Source organism: Pelmatolapia mariae, linkage group LG15, assembly GCF_036321145.2.
Source record: "Pelmatolapia mariae isolate MD_Pm_ZW linkage group LG15, Pm_UMD_F_2, whole genome shotgun sequence".
In the NCBI taxonomy this organism is placed as follows: domain Eukaryota; kingdom Metazoa; phylum Chordata; class Actinopteri; order Cichliformes; family Cichlidae; genus Pelmatolapia; species Pelmatolapia mariae.
Genome location: NC_086240.1, coordinates 5881637 through 5896002, shown reverse-complemented (window position 1 = coordinate 5896002; position 14366 = coordinate 5881637). Strand labels below are relative to the sequence as shown.

The 14366-nt window shown below is 38.5% G+C and overlaps 1 protein-coding gene across 1 annotated transcript in view; it reads left to right on the top strand.

Moving 5' to 3' along the window:
- The window catches only part of syndig1l (synapse differentiation inducing 1-like), a 38617-nt gene that overhangs the window by 2023 nt on the left and 22228 nt on the right, over positions 1–14366 (top strand). Inside the window, exon 2 of the mRNA XM_063496153.1 lies at positions 5340–5986. Within this exon, the coding sequence (XP_063352223.1) occupies positions 5471–5986 (516 nt within the window). The 5' untranslated portion in view covers positions 5340–5470. The remainder of the gene's footprint in view (positions 1–5339; positions 5987–14366) is intronic.

Sequence of the window (14366 nt, the reverse complement as noted above, 5' to 3'; positions counted from 1 at the left end):
CAGTGGCTGCTGTAACAGGAATAGGCTTCAGATTAATTTCAAGTGGATTAAGACATTTTACAAAGTCTCCTTTGAAGATAATAGTTCATAAAAGGATCAGTCAACATGGTGTTAAGTCAGTTACTTCGCTTTGTCATTTTCTGTCTCCTAATCTGTCAGTGGACCTTCACGTGCTGAGGCCGGGAGTAAGGTTCACTGACAAATGTAGCCTATGTTGGTATTTGCATTTTCAGCAATAAGATCTCGTGCATTATCCCGATTTGTGATCATCAATAACTGCCGGGCGCTACCTTATTATGCATATTATATGCCAGCCGCTGCCTCTAAATTAAATTACAGGAAGATGAAGTTGTTGTTGTCGAGTGCAGCGAGCAGATCTCTACATGCGGTGCACAGGAAAAGCTGTGAGAGACGCAGTCTGGATGGAACGGATTGGTAAACGTGGCCGACGGATGAGACACATTGGTATTCAGCTGCTCTTCGCAACGCCGGCTGAAAATGCCCACGCTTGGCTTCAGGGTCAGAGGTCCAAGGTTGATTGGCAATGGGCTGACATGGGAAAATTGATTGTGCTGACTGGAGTCTAATGGGGTTGGAGCACACAGACGTATCAGCGCGTCTGACATGTTAGCAGTGCCACAGCCTCATTCTTACCCTCACACACCTGTATTCTTACAGGTTGTTCTCTAATCTTTTAACCCCTTGTCAGACACCTCTGAGATGTCTTACACGGCAGCACTGCAGCACACAGGCCCCCTCTTGTGCTGTCGCTCTCATGCTGAAATGTTTCCCTTGCAACAACGATTGCTCTGCCTCATTCGCTTTCAGCCATACCTCCCAGCTCCTTACGACTCCATAACCTCTGCTGCCCGCCAACATGCCCAAATGCACTCGACCGGAGAATCGCACAAAAGTGTGATCTCTCTCTCTCTCGCTTTCTCCCACCCATCTTCTCTCTCTGTCTCTTTGCTACTCTCCCTTCCTTTCCAAACACCTCCACCCACTCATACACACGTTTATTTACTCACAGCCGCACACGCACAATACACATCCTCCAACAAACAAATGTGCGCACATAAATAAACACACAAATCTGTGGTTATTTCTTCAGCATTTATCATCACCCATACTGACTTGTCTTCGGCTTGCACTAAAATACTGTATTCACACTTTAATTCCTGTTTGCAGCCAAATAACCCTTGCTCTGCACCAGCATTGTGGCAGCAATGTATTTGGAAGGATGACAGCACCAAAAAGATTACTCAGAGCATCCCTAAGTAATGACACGAAAAGTAATCCGCTGTCAGCTCGTAGCTTTGTGCAGAGTGGGAGTTTTTACAGAAGCAAAAACTGGGAAGTTTAGAGGAAATGTTTTTTTGTGCATCACAGCCCATTGTATCTCGTTCCTCAGCCCACGTCAGAGTGAATTGTTTAGCATTTATTTTTGCATTAGCTGATGCACTGGTGTGTTTGGACACAAAAGAAAGCAAAATGTTAATTTGTGTATTAGACTCCACCATCTGTCACAAAATCTTGTGTACCTTTTTGGAAGATGAAAATCCCATTTAGCCGTTATCGGAGCAAATTCACTCAGTGACGCAAACTTTGCGTTTTTAACAAAAGAATAGCTGTAGTTTTGAAGTTAGCTGCTAATTGTTTTTGGTAAATACGACAGATTTTTGTCTGTCCAAGCTGATTTTTGGTAATGTTACTTTTAACGGGGAAAAATGATCCCGTCTGCCGCTGTGATTGCTGGTCTGATTAAATTTACATTTGCTAAAATTTTAGTTAGAGTTGGTTCCAAACGAATTAACAGCAAATTCAATTGTTTTTTTTATGTTACTCTAGCTTTTAATGGACTCTGTTCAATTCTATTTCATTTATAAAGCGTCAAATCACAACAACAGTCACCTTAAGCTGCTTCCTCCAGGACATATAGGAAGGAAGGGGCAACCTCCCTAACTTGCCTCCCTCCCCCAATAAATAATGATTAAATGCAGAGTGGTGTATAAACACATAGTGAGTGATGAAAGGGGAATGAAGAAGAAATACACAGTGCATCGCGGGAAGCCTAACCCTAAAAGTAAAGAGGGTGTTTGCCTCCTGAATCCCAAATTGGGAGCCTGTTCGACAGAAGAGGAGCCTGAAAGCTGAAGGCTCTGCCTCCTACTCTACTTTTAAATATCCTAGAAACCACAGATAAGCCAGCAGTCTGAAAGTGAAGTATTCTGTTGGGGTAATGTGTTCTATGAGGCTAGAAGGTAGAGTGCACTCCACATCATCTGGCAGATTTAGTAAATGTAGCGATGACATAACCCCAATAACCACCTCCCACCACCACCATGAGTTGTATACCCAACCAGTCACTGGTTGAAGGGTACATACAATTTCACTCAGCTGAGGTTTCATTCAACTTTGCCTTGAACAGAGCCTACTTACTACTATCCCATTGAAGCTCTCAGGCTTGGTGGCTGTCCCACATGATTATGGTAATCACAGCTGTACTTTAGTATTAATGCAGTCGTGATTTATTGATGTTAAAATGCTATTTGTGGCCCCTTTAAGTCTTGATCCTTTGATGTCCTTTGACATTTTGAAAACACTTGGACATGGGGTGTGTTATGCAACGCTTATCACTCACTCCCTGTTGGAACCAATTAATATAAAGCAGTACAAATACTAAAATATAAATTAACTTTGTGTCCACAAAATCTGCATGGATTATTCATTAACCCCACCAGGGAGATTACAGCTGATTTTTAGCAATGCTTGTAGCTGTCAGGGCTGCTGGCTGTAGATTTTTGACACTTAAGCACACATGGGTCAGAGAGCATCCTGCTGCTTAAACAACAGCGCGTAACACACACAACATCAGCATCTAAAGTATTTGGCAATCCCAGGGCTGGCTCATCTTTTTTTACAAGGTACTCACACTTTTATCTGACGAACTGAAGAAGTATGTGATCCCCAGGGCTATGCACGGACCAAAAGGAGCACTGGCATGGAACAACAATGTCAGCATATTCAGACGCAGGAGGTCCAACAGGGAGGAACCATGAAAACTTTGCTGGCTGTCCAGTGCTTACAGAGCTTCAGGAAATCTGGGAGCATGGGGCTTGTGTTTTATTCATGGCGCAGAAAACATAAAAAGGATAGCTAACAAAAATCCTACATTGAGGTAATTTGAGGAAGCGAAAGAAAGAAAACTGCAACATATAAAGTAAATAAGGGAAGGGGAGTCAGGGAATCTAAGAAGGAAGTGATGAATACGCAGCAAATTAAAGAGTGAAACAGAATATAATGAGGGAGCTGTTACAGTACAAAGCATGGATGGGGGGATAAAGTGAAGAAATGTTAATAGAAAGAGTCTTTAGGTGATTCTAAATCAGTTTCCCCTCCAGGAAACTGAGTATGTTGGACTTTTATAGGGGCTTTTGTTCTAGAGTTTATTCCAAAACAACTGCCTGTTTTGAGGTGAATTATTTGTCAGAAAGAAAGAAAAACAAAGCCTAAATATTTTCACAACTTCTCCTGATCATCTCTCATCTTCCTCTAAGGGAGGAATAAATGTATGGCACAGAAGGCAAAAGCCTACACAGTATGAAGAATTAAACGTTATTCTAATATGATCACCAGAGCTTTACGACCACAATCAATCCACAAAGAAAGTACACGAATCTTCCGTGACATTATTAACCTATGAACTGACAGACTATTATCCTTATCCCATCACCATAATGCCAGTTTGCATTTTGTGTAATCTTGTTGTCTTCAATTGGAAATACATTACCTTCAAGCATTTAGAAATACGCCAGCAAGCCAGATATACATGATTGGGGTCAGGACCCCCCTAGAAATAATCTGCTCTTGGCATTTCTATTTTAAACGCAGATTAATCAGACAAGAGTTCAGGGTGCCGACTGGGAGGCAGAAAACTCTGGACTATTTTTGCAGTATAGAAATAGCTGGGAGGGGGGAAGTTTGTAATTTGGTTTGGATTGCTTTTTAGGGCTGACTGAGGCCTATAAGTCTGGTGTTAAGTATTTGGTCCATCCTCTGAAGCTCACACTTTTCTTAGCTTTGCACTGCATGATTGGCATCAATATTATACATGTTTATAACGCTAATAATCACTGTTGGCTTCAGTATTACAAGCCTGTAGCTATTTAAGGCTGCACATCTGCAGTATACATTCATGGCAGAATCCCAGATTATTAAACAGATATAACAGCTATATTTATATACATAGTTCCCGCTCCTAAAATATAGATATATGGAAGCCAATTACAAATGTAATTTATGTCTGGATATAAACTTATGAGAAACTGTTTATTAAAGTATAATATTTAAGAATGTTAAATTCAAAACCCACTTCAAATCTGCAAGTTTATGCGCAATCAAAAGAAGAATTATTTTAAAATCTGCATTTACATGTATCCAACTTGAAGTCTACTCAAACACCAGGTAACTCCTTTCAACACGGGATCATTATTTGCTCCCTTATTAATGAGGCCATTTAAGTCTTTGGGAACTTTCTGCATGTTCCCTTATTTCTCAAAGGGTCTCTATAGTGAATGTATCCACATGTTTGATTTGGCACAGATTTTACACCATATTTTCTCAGGGGGGGGGAGGGGGGGGTTTGTGACCCCCAGAAGCAGTAATTCGTGTGTTCGAGTGTAAGATGAATGTGTGAACCACTATTATGAATCATCACAATACAGTTACAGAATACTAGTCAATCATTTTTAATGCTCTACCCGCTGTGTTATGTCCATCGTCAACCTAATTTATTTATCGTACATTTCAGAGCCGATGTGTAACTGATTTTAGTATAATGAGTCATAAATTTATACATACATGGGAGCCTTCTGAGCTTTATATGGGTAGGAGGCCTCAGCTTATCAGGATCAGACCGTGACAGTAATGACACCCAATGATCTCTATAAACAATGTAGTGATAAAAATCAAATTAGGTGGACAGAGAACACATGGACACTGATGGTGGAGGTTGATATTTTTAGTAGATGGAAATTTCTATGATGTACTGCTGTTAATACTCCAGTGTGTGTGTGTGTGTGTGTTCATGTTACTTTATGTGTCTAGAGCAAGGAAGCAAATTAAACTTAATTGAGTCGTCTGCAGGGTGCACCTCTCGACAAGCAGAATGTTGTAAAATTTGTTTCTGCTGAGGAAACGACAGCTAAACTTTGATCTGATGTGAGCGAGGTTTGGATAACTGCTACCTGCCGGTACATGTCAAATAAAATTCTCCTTCCAAGTTTTCCACTGACTCTAAAAACGCTCCCCCTCTCTATTGCTGTTTCTTTTTCCTGTAGGTCTCAGAGTGCTTAATGCCATTAACTCCTTCACTGACATAAACCAGTCACCGAGGAGCCTCTTTCACATCACTCTTTCATCTCCCTGCTGTCACAGAGAAGCTCCTTCCACTTTTTTACCCCTGCTGATTATGGAGAATCTCAGTGAACTCCAAAATCCATTGCTGGACAAAAACAGTAAACACATGATCAATGGTTATGGAGGAGAATTCCCCAACAATCATTACCAGGAAAACATTATAAACTACTTTGCTGGAGGAGGAGGTGGAGGTGGAGGAGGTGAGGGTGGAGGAGGAGGAAAAGTGAGTAATGGCAATGCAGTGAGCGGAAGTTACAATACCAATGGGAAGGTGAAATCCCAGCAGTTTTTGGATGCCACCTCGCTACATCTGGCAGTAGAAGCTTTCTACAGACCCAATTTCATCCTATACAAGGAGGACAGTGGCAGCATTAAGGCTAAGGAATACAGAAATGAGTGCTGTGAGACCACCTTCACTGAGAAAAAGGCAAAGGAGGTGTCCAACACAACCGGGGCAGACACGCCCAGCACGGAAGATCCTCAGACTAAGCTGCTGGAGGATGGCGAACATATCAAGATCCAAACGGTTTCCTATGAGGTGGAGGAGGAGGAGTATGTGGAGTATGAGGTAAGGGCAAAAAATGCATTCAGCATGGAAGACAATGCATGATAGAAAGCTTGCATTCTTTTAGATACTTTTTTAAAATGCTCTGTTCTTAACAAAAAGCACATAGAACTAGAATTAAAACAGAAGAATCCAAAAGTAATAAAAAAAATGAACTTAGATTTGTTTAGCGCCTTTCAAGAAACCCAAGGATGCTTTACAGAAGTATATAAGTAAACAAAAAGGCTGGAGGGTGAAGGTTTTGTTGAAGAGATTATTTTTGAGAGGTTTCTTAAGAGTTCAGTGTGAGGTGTTTCAAAGTTCAGATTAGAGAGAGTTCCAGAGGGTGGGGGCTGCCACACTGAAGGCTCTGTCCCCATAGGTGTGGAGGGTGGTGCGAGGGACAGAATCAGGCCCATGGCATTGGAGACTGTTTGCATGGGTGCAGCAGGTCAGATAAGTACTGAAGGACCAGAATGTTGAGGGATTTGTAAGTGAATTGTACCGAATAGTACCATATATATAATATTTTAATATACATATAAATTTCAATTCAGTCATTCATAAATGCATGTGTAGTTGTTCTGTTTCGTAGAAAAAGCCCATAGCAGGCAGCTAATGTGGGTGTGCATGTGTTTCTGTTAATTGACAGCAAGCTTTCTTGTATTCCTGTGGTAGATCTGCATTTATATCATGACACCAAAGGATTGAGCTTAGCTCCTGGATCAGTCTGCCATTTTTACTAAACACAAATCCATTTGATCCACTGACCTTGGCCTCAATTCCCAACTCTTGTAAAATTCATTGTTAGATAATAATAAATCACCGATGTCTGCCTCACACAGGAATATTAGGTACCACAGCTTTAGCCACAGTATTTTCACTCTCAACCAGCATGACCAATAGCACAAAGCACTCCAAAGGACTTAGGGGATTGGACTGGTGGAATAGGGTGTTAAGAGTCGACCAGTGTCCTGCAACGCTTAATGGACTAGCTGCCACACACCTGAGTCCACTAGAATGAACCTGGATTGCAGTGATAAACATGCAGCTGCAGAAATGCTACGTGAAATGGGTATATATAGCTCACAGGATAAGAAATACAAACTGGGGGAGGGAGGAATGCAAATGATTAACTGAAATTTCCTAGCAAAAATTTGATGTGCAAATGCCAAGAGCAAATAACCTCCAGATTTTCTGATGTGAAGGTTTATTCCATTGTAGTTGTAGATTTGCACACAAAAAGAGCGAATACATGAGCTACAATTCTTACTGAATTCACACAAATTCTCTATTCATAGACTTCTAGAGGTTCCTTTTAACCCACTCAAAGGTTAAGCGAACACATTACCATATAGTTCATATTTTTCCACACACTTCCTGTTTAAAAATGAACAAGTGCAAAAGCATCACCAGGCCCCACAGCCAGATTTGAGATGTAAAAGAGGCAAATACACAGTGGGACTCATTATGTAGCCTCCCAACAGGAGATCATTGACACCACAAAGTGTGTGGTGTCTCTACCACCAGGCCCACAGTCTGACACAATGTGCAGGAGGAAGACTAGAAAGCCCCTACAATGACATGCAAAGACTCGTCTGTGTCTAACATTCGGAACACTGCCATACAGGATGTATTTGCAATGTAACTAGCAAACAGCTACTAATTAATAGCATATTGATTTGTTCTCTCATGCAAAAAAAATACACATCAGTAACTTGCACAGAATGCAAGTTACTAGTTTTTGTATTCTTCACTGCCTTTGCTAGCACTCTGCTATCGTTTTTATGTATTACTATTCCAAACAGTAACCTGAAAGTCACAGCAGGACTGTGGCTATGGACAATAAAAAAAACACATGGATTTAGCTTATAGGTTGTAAAAATAGATCCAATATCAAAGTGCCTTATAACTTAATTCTGTCTAAAGGCCTCAAAATGGGAATGGGTCTATGGAAAGTATATAGGAAAACTGCTTTTTGACTTGACCTTTATATAAACACTCTCTCACTAAATTTCTTACTTACTTTATTGGCTTAGTCACCATTTTGGGTCACACTGAATAAAAAAAAATTGAGCCTACTTTGCAAGTCTCGGCCTTACTGTGTTTCAAAATGGACAACTATCTGTGGTAGGAAATTGTATGCTTACTGGCTAACAACTTGCCAGTATCAAGTTGTTAGCTCGTGAGCATGCAGTTTTCAGTCAGACTAGGGCCTCCTCGTCATGTAATTTATTTTCATTGTTTCCAACCAAGATGATGATGGCAGAAACTCCCATATTGAGGCTCCAAAACCAATGGGTAATATCACAGCAGCTATACCCACCTTTTATACGGTCTATGATTTTGACTCCCATATAACAACCGATATAAATCCCATATAAAAGGTTGTTCTTTAGAGATCATAGCAGAAACTCAACAGGGTGCCTTTAATGACCCACCTGAAACTGAAAATCCTAAATCCTAAATGTGAAGAGGTACTAGATTATTTTGTGTAGCACATGTGGACTTTTAAGGCATATTGTGAAATATGAAAAATACAGTTTGCCTAATGTAACACAATTTTATTTGTTTAAAGCATTACATGGGTGCCAATTTGTGTGACACTCTGCATGCACTGCCATATATGCCATCCTTTGTTTTAGGCACTAGGTCTTACATAACCAATGCTCAACTGATCCAAAATCCAGCCTCGTTTCCTTTCCCAATGTAATTACAAAGAAGAAGAAGAAGAATTGTTTACTTTGGGATGTGACAAAAAATTGTATCTTTTTGTTGGTAGTTTTCTGGTAATAATTTAATTTTAAGGTTGTAGCTTTTACTGCTGTTTTGAAGAATTTATAAATATGAGTTTTGAGGAAAAATGAGGTTTGGATTATAGTAATAGCAATTTTTTTAAATTTAAATTATGGCTTCAGTATGACAGTTGATAGGAATGTGTCACAAAATGTATATTGTAAAATTTATTATATAAGAATTCTTTTTAATTACTGTATATGCACAGTATTAAATACTACAAGTATTAATATTTTAAACATCAAAATCTTGATGCAACAGACAATTTTGTTTCCTTACTCTTTAAAGAATACAGTGTTTATCGGTTTAAAAAGTCACTAGTCGTGAAGATGTTGTTTATAGGTATAAACTGCTCCTGAAAGGTGATTTATGAAATCTAGCTCATTCATACAAATATACTTTGTGAATAAACTGTGTTAACTTGTTTTCTCATTAGTGACCGAGCAGTTAGCTTGCTAATGGACAGTTCTCACCACTGTCTGGTGTTGCAGAGTCAATTGGGACTTATTTCAGGAATTTAAACTGCTGTTCCTTTTTTTTTTTTTTGCTTACTCCACATTGACTTTTTGAAGTTTTTAATCCTTTTATCTAGTCTGCTTCTCTTTATTTGCAGCTCCTCCTTAGTGAGTTGTATTGATTTAATAAAGGGATCAGTAAGGTGTAATGGTTTTTGCCCGACTCAGCTCAATAGAGCAATGAGAAAAGAGTTTTTCTCTATGGTTTCTTTCTTTCTTTCTTTCTTTCTTTCTTTCTTTCTTTCTTTTTGAGCCATTTGTATTGCTTAACCCAAACTACTTCTTTTGCGATGTCTAATCCATAATCATCATTATTCCTGTGACCAGGAATGATACCACCAGTATAAAAAGCATATTATCTGTAAAGTTTCTGAATTACTAAAACTAATAACTAGAAAGCTAATCAACCAAACTCAGCAACAAAAAAATTTGCAGGCTTATAGAACAGCAAACATTGAAGTGCAGTGCTTCCGATTACATAATGTGATCTATGTCTGCTTGAAGCATGATTCTGGTGATTGGAGTTATGGTATTTTTGTCAGCTTGGTTAAGATTTGGACAAAAGCCTTTTTAGTGGTGCGCTGTACCTTAATACTACTGTATGTGCCAGTTTTATATAAAGACAGAAATAAGAATGCAAATTCTTTAGATCAAATTTATAAAGCCCATTTGCTTAGAATCGCTTATAAACAGACCTTTGCAGCATTTCAGGCAGGCACAGTGTTAGCATTAGTCACAAACCCCATTCCTGGCTAGTTGGGCCCATCCAAAAACATGCTTTATAAATCAGGCAGTCTTCATTTACACGAAAAGCTGTTGGGGTCATAATTTGTGTCATTCTCTCTGCTGCCATTTTAATATCACCACCTGCCGTTTCTCTTCATTTCTCTTAATTGGATGCCATTTTGAAAAGGCTGTCAACCTGATCCGCCCAATCCCAAAAGAACTAGTATAGCAGCTGAGATCCTCATAGATCTTCTCACCTTTTTGGCATGATTTAAATTAGTATGAATTTTATCTGGACCACTAGTCGTTTCCTTCACTTCCTATTTCAATCAAATGAGTTGAGATTTTCTCTCTTTTATTAACCAATATAAAATAATCCAATTTGGCAGTCCAGCTATGGGTTATTCTTAACAATTAGAAACTTACTTGTTCACTGTCATCTAATAATCATAATGGGTTTAAAAAAATATATAAAGAAAGTCAAAGTTCCCGGTCTGAAAATTGAAGCTGATTTGAAAGTGTAATAAACCAGCTTTTTGATTCCTATTGTAACAGACTACAAAAAAGTAACCATATGAGTTAATGGTCATTTTCAATTGTGTATGATATTTATTTTGTAAACTGTTTCCATTTTTAAAATAGACAACAGACTACCATGTGTATGTTCACTGTCTGCTAAGGTTCTACCTTGGAACCATAACTCACTCATGATGTGCAATTTCAAGAAATGTGATGATGTGATGTTACCTTGGCTATATTCTTTTCTTAATACACAGTGTTTATATACATATGGTTTGAACTATGTAGAATCACAAAATACATTTAAAAAGTCTAAATTTGATATATTTTTAATCATATAATCCGTATCTGCATTGTGAATCAATACATCACTCATGCTAAATACAATTATCCCTTAATTGAGTGATAAACTCATTTATAGGATTACATTTTTTACATTCCCCATAGTAAACCCCAGATTGTCATGAAAGGTATTTGCCTTACCCATTACATTACACAGCCAGCTGTCTTTGCCCGCATCACCCTTATTAAAAGCCTGGTGCCATCACATGTTTTAAACGTCTGGCACCGCTTATAGTATTAAACGCCTGGCACCAATTACAATGGAATTTAAAATGGCAGGTGGCATTAGTACTGTAGTTTCATTCTGCTTGTTTTCTGCTTACCACATTGCCCCTACATTGGTAGCAGTTTGGCAGCTTTGGTTAATTCACTTTGTGTTCCTGACCTCGTGTTGTTGTGACGCACAGTAATGCAGACAGGGAGCATTCTCTTTTCAGCGTGGATATTGCTGTTTTTGATTGTTTGCAAACAATTTCATGGTCCATTACCACAATCACCTGAACTGGATTTGGCGTAGAATGGGATTTGTCATAACAACTATATATCTGTATTAAATTTGGTCTTTTCCAAAATGTATATAGCCCTCCACCCCACACTCCCTCAATTTAGTTCTCTCTTCTATGTGAGTGTTGAGTGGTTAAGGATGACTTGCGTTGTGAAGTCACACAAGACGAACTGAACCTCAGGTTGTTTATATATCTTTAGTTCAGCTTCTGTACACTTAAGTGAATATTGCTGCTGATGGATGCTTGCATGAATTCAAACAGTGCACTTTCCACCATAGCTAACTTAACTCTCATATTCCCTCTGTCAGTGTGTAGCACGATGTTCCTCTTCACTGTTTGGGTGGTTTATGGTCTGAGCAGGATCCCAAAATAAAAAAAAATGTCATCATGTTAGATCTGATATATTGCCTACCTTAAATGGTAGTTCAGTCACAAGATGTTAGTCACAAGCTCCTTTCTATCCAACCATTTAAGGCTCGATGCTGTCTCACCCAATTAACACACTTTATACCTGAGGTGGCATTCATACTGCCTGAGCTGTGCTCACCAAATTGTTCTTATATTGTCCCAGTTCAGATCTGTAAGTTCCCGAATTCCTTAGTCTTTTCTTGCAATAACAAAAGTTTCTTTGTTCATAATATATACATTTAACTGTGTAAGTCTCTTATGGTCCCACGGACAGTCCGTGCCATGCCTACTCAGATTGTTCCAGAGAAAAACTCAAAGTCATAGCCAAATTCAAATGTGTGCTGTAGTAAATCTGTCTCCTGCCTGACTTCTCAGTCCTTGTCGAACTGAGTGCACATGCCAGAGCTTCATTTCCACTCCATCAGTTATCCACTGGATATAGAAACGCCCTAAAACATTCAATTAATACTTGTGCCTGCTTCACCTCTCATTAAACCTGTCAGTGAGAAGAAGTACAGTTTAACTAATTGTATGTCATTGCTGAGGTTCTACAACAGCAGAACGACTGTCTTTATACACTACCGCTACACAGCTGTGGTTACTTATAAGGCTTCTACCACAAATGTATCACATTACTCCAGCAGTATTTGAATCTTGATTATTAAACACAGAAGGGTAATAAAAGAGTTTTTTTATACCTCTCATATTGGAACAAATCCCACAGAATATAGTGCATTAAAATGAATAAAATACAAATAAATAATATTAGGGTTTAAATCGGAAGAAGTTCATCGCTCATTAAAAGCAGAATAAATCAGTGTTTTCCCAAACCTTTGGAGCCACGGCATATATTTCATATCAGAAAAATCATGCGGCACACCACCAAACAAAAATGTCACAAAAAGCATATTGATCATTTTTCCCCGCGCTCCAGGTATAGCGGGATTGGCTCGGTTTGTCCGTAGTATACATCTTTTGCTTTCTTCTGACCACTACTCATGCTAGGGCCTTCATCTGGGTCAGAATTTTCTCCAGGACATATCTTCCTTTAATTTTTAATTCCCAATATACTATATATCATGAAATCTATTAGGGCTATGCAAACACGTATATATTTTCATAAATTATAATATGCATAGGGTGGATCCACTCAAGTTGGTTGGATTCCTTTCTTGGACATTTCAAGATTACATTACTGAGAAAATCTTTTAATCAGGTTTCAGGTTTTAATCAGGTTTACCCCCCTTTTTTAACTTAATGAATGAACAGCTTAGCCAGTACAGTATGCTTATGTTACTTTTCCTTTATTTTGCTGATTATGTGTGTATATGTGTGTGTTTAAATTACAAAAAAGAAAGATAAAAAGAGAGAACTACTGCAGTGGAAAGAAGTATTTTATTTTTAAAAGGGTGGGCCTGAAAGGAGTTATTATATAAAGCACAAACTCTCCAATGATCAAAGTGCATGAGTAAATTACAGATAGCCTCTGAGGAGAATCAGTAAAGTAGAATAGCAATTTCTTCAAGTACAAAATTAGAAGTAAAGCAGCTTTTAATGATATTACTGGAGAAACTGAAATCTCAGTATGATTCAAAGTACCATTTGTCTTTTTTAAACACTTTTAGAGCTCAGTAACATCTCAAGTGTAAAAAAAAAAACAAAACCCAATAATTTATTCAAAACACTAAAACATCAAATGATTAACTTTTGTTTACTAACACTTACATTCCTTTTTACAAAACACATCCAAGTCTTACATCTCCCATTAAAGTACTTTATTAGTTTTTCCCCTTTATTAGTTTTATTTTATTTTGAGTGAAATATTGAAAAGCAGAGCAGTTTGTAAGCAGAACATTTGCTGAATAGAAGCAGCATAATGGCATGCACCAGAATTATTGAATCGGTCCCAGCTGCAAGGTCACAGTTCTGCGTTGTGACCTCCATGTAGAACATGAAAGGTGAGAGTTTTGCCTTCAGAAAACACTTTACGTGTTCGAGGTGTCTGTGCCAGACAACTGAGGCAACCTCACCTGCCTCCTCTTATCAGCGTCAACCACAGGAGGTCTACCAAATGAAGCCCTCTTTCTCTGCCTTGCTCCTGGTCTCACTTTTGTGAGGTGGGAACATACAGTTAGCTCAGTTTGAAAGTGCTCCTGTGTTTTAGGCACTGATTTTTCCAAAATTATGCAAAAGGTATGCCTTCTCAGATCCCAGCTGTAGTCACTAATCTTGGATCCCAATAAACTATTTATTTATTTATTCTTTTTTAATTTTTGCTGTTAGACAATTTCATTATCATGTCACAGTGACTGATGCAGGCCGTCAAGAGGCCAGTGCTCATATTACAACAGTTGGCAAGTTACTGCTCTGCTTTATTATTTAGCTGTGTGAGAATATAATCAAGAAGATATCAGTTAAAGGTGACGGTTCTGGTGTGCAGAGTCTGAGTAGGGGGACAGTGTAACTGATGTTTTTCTAACTGAAACCAAAAAAAAAAAAAAAAAAAACAGGGAAGAAAATGCATTTAAAGCATTTTTTCACTGCAAGTCAGGGTTGAGAGAGAATTCTCTGCAAAATAAATAAATAAATACA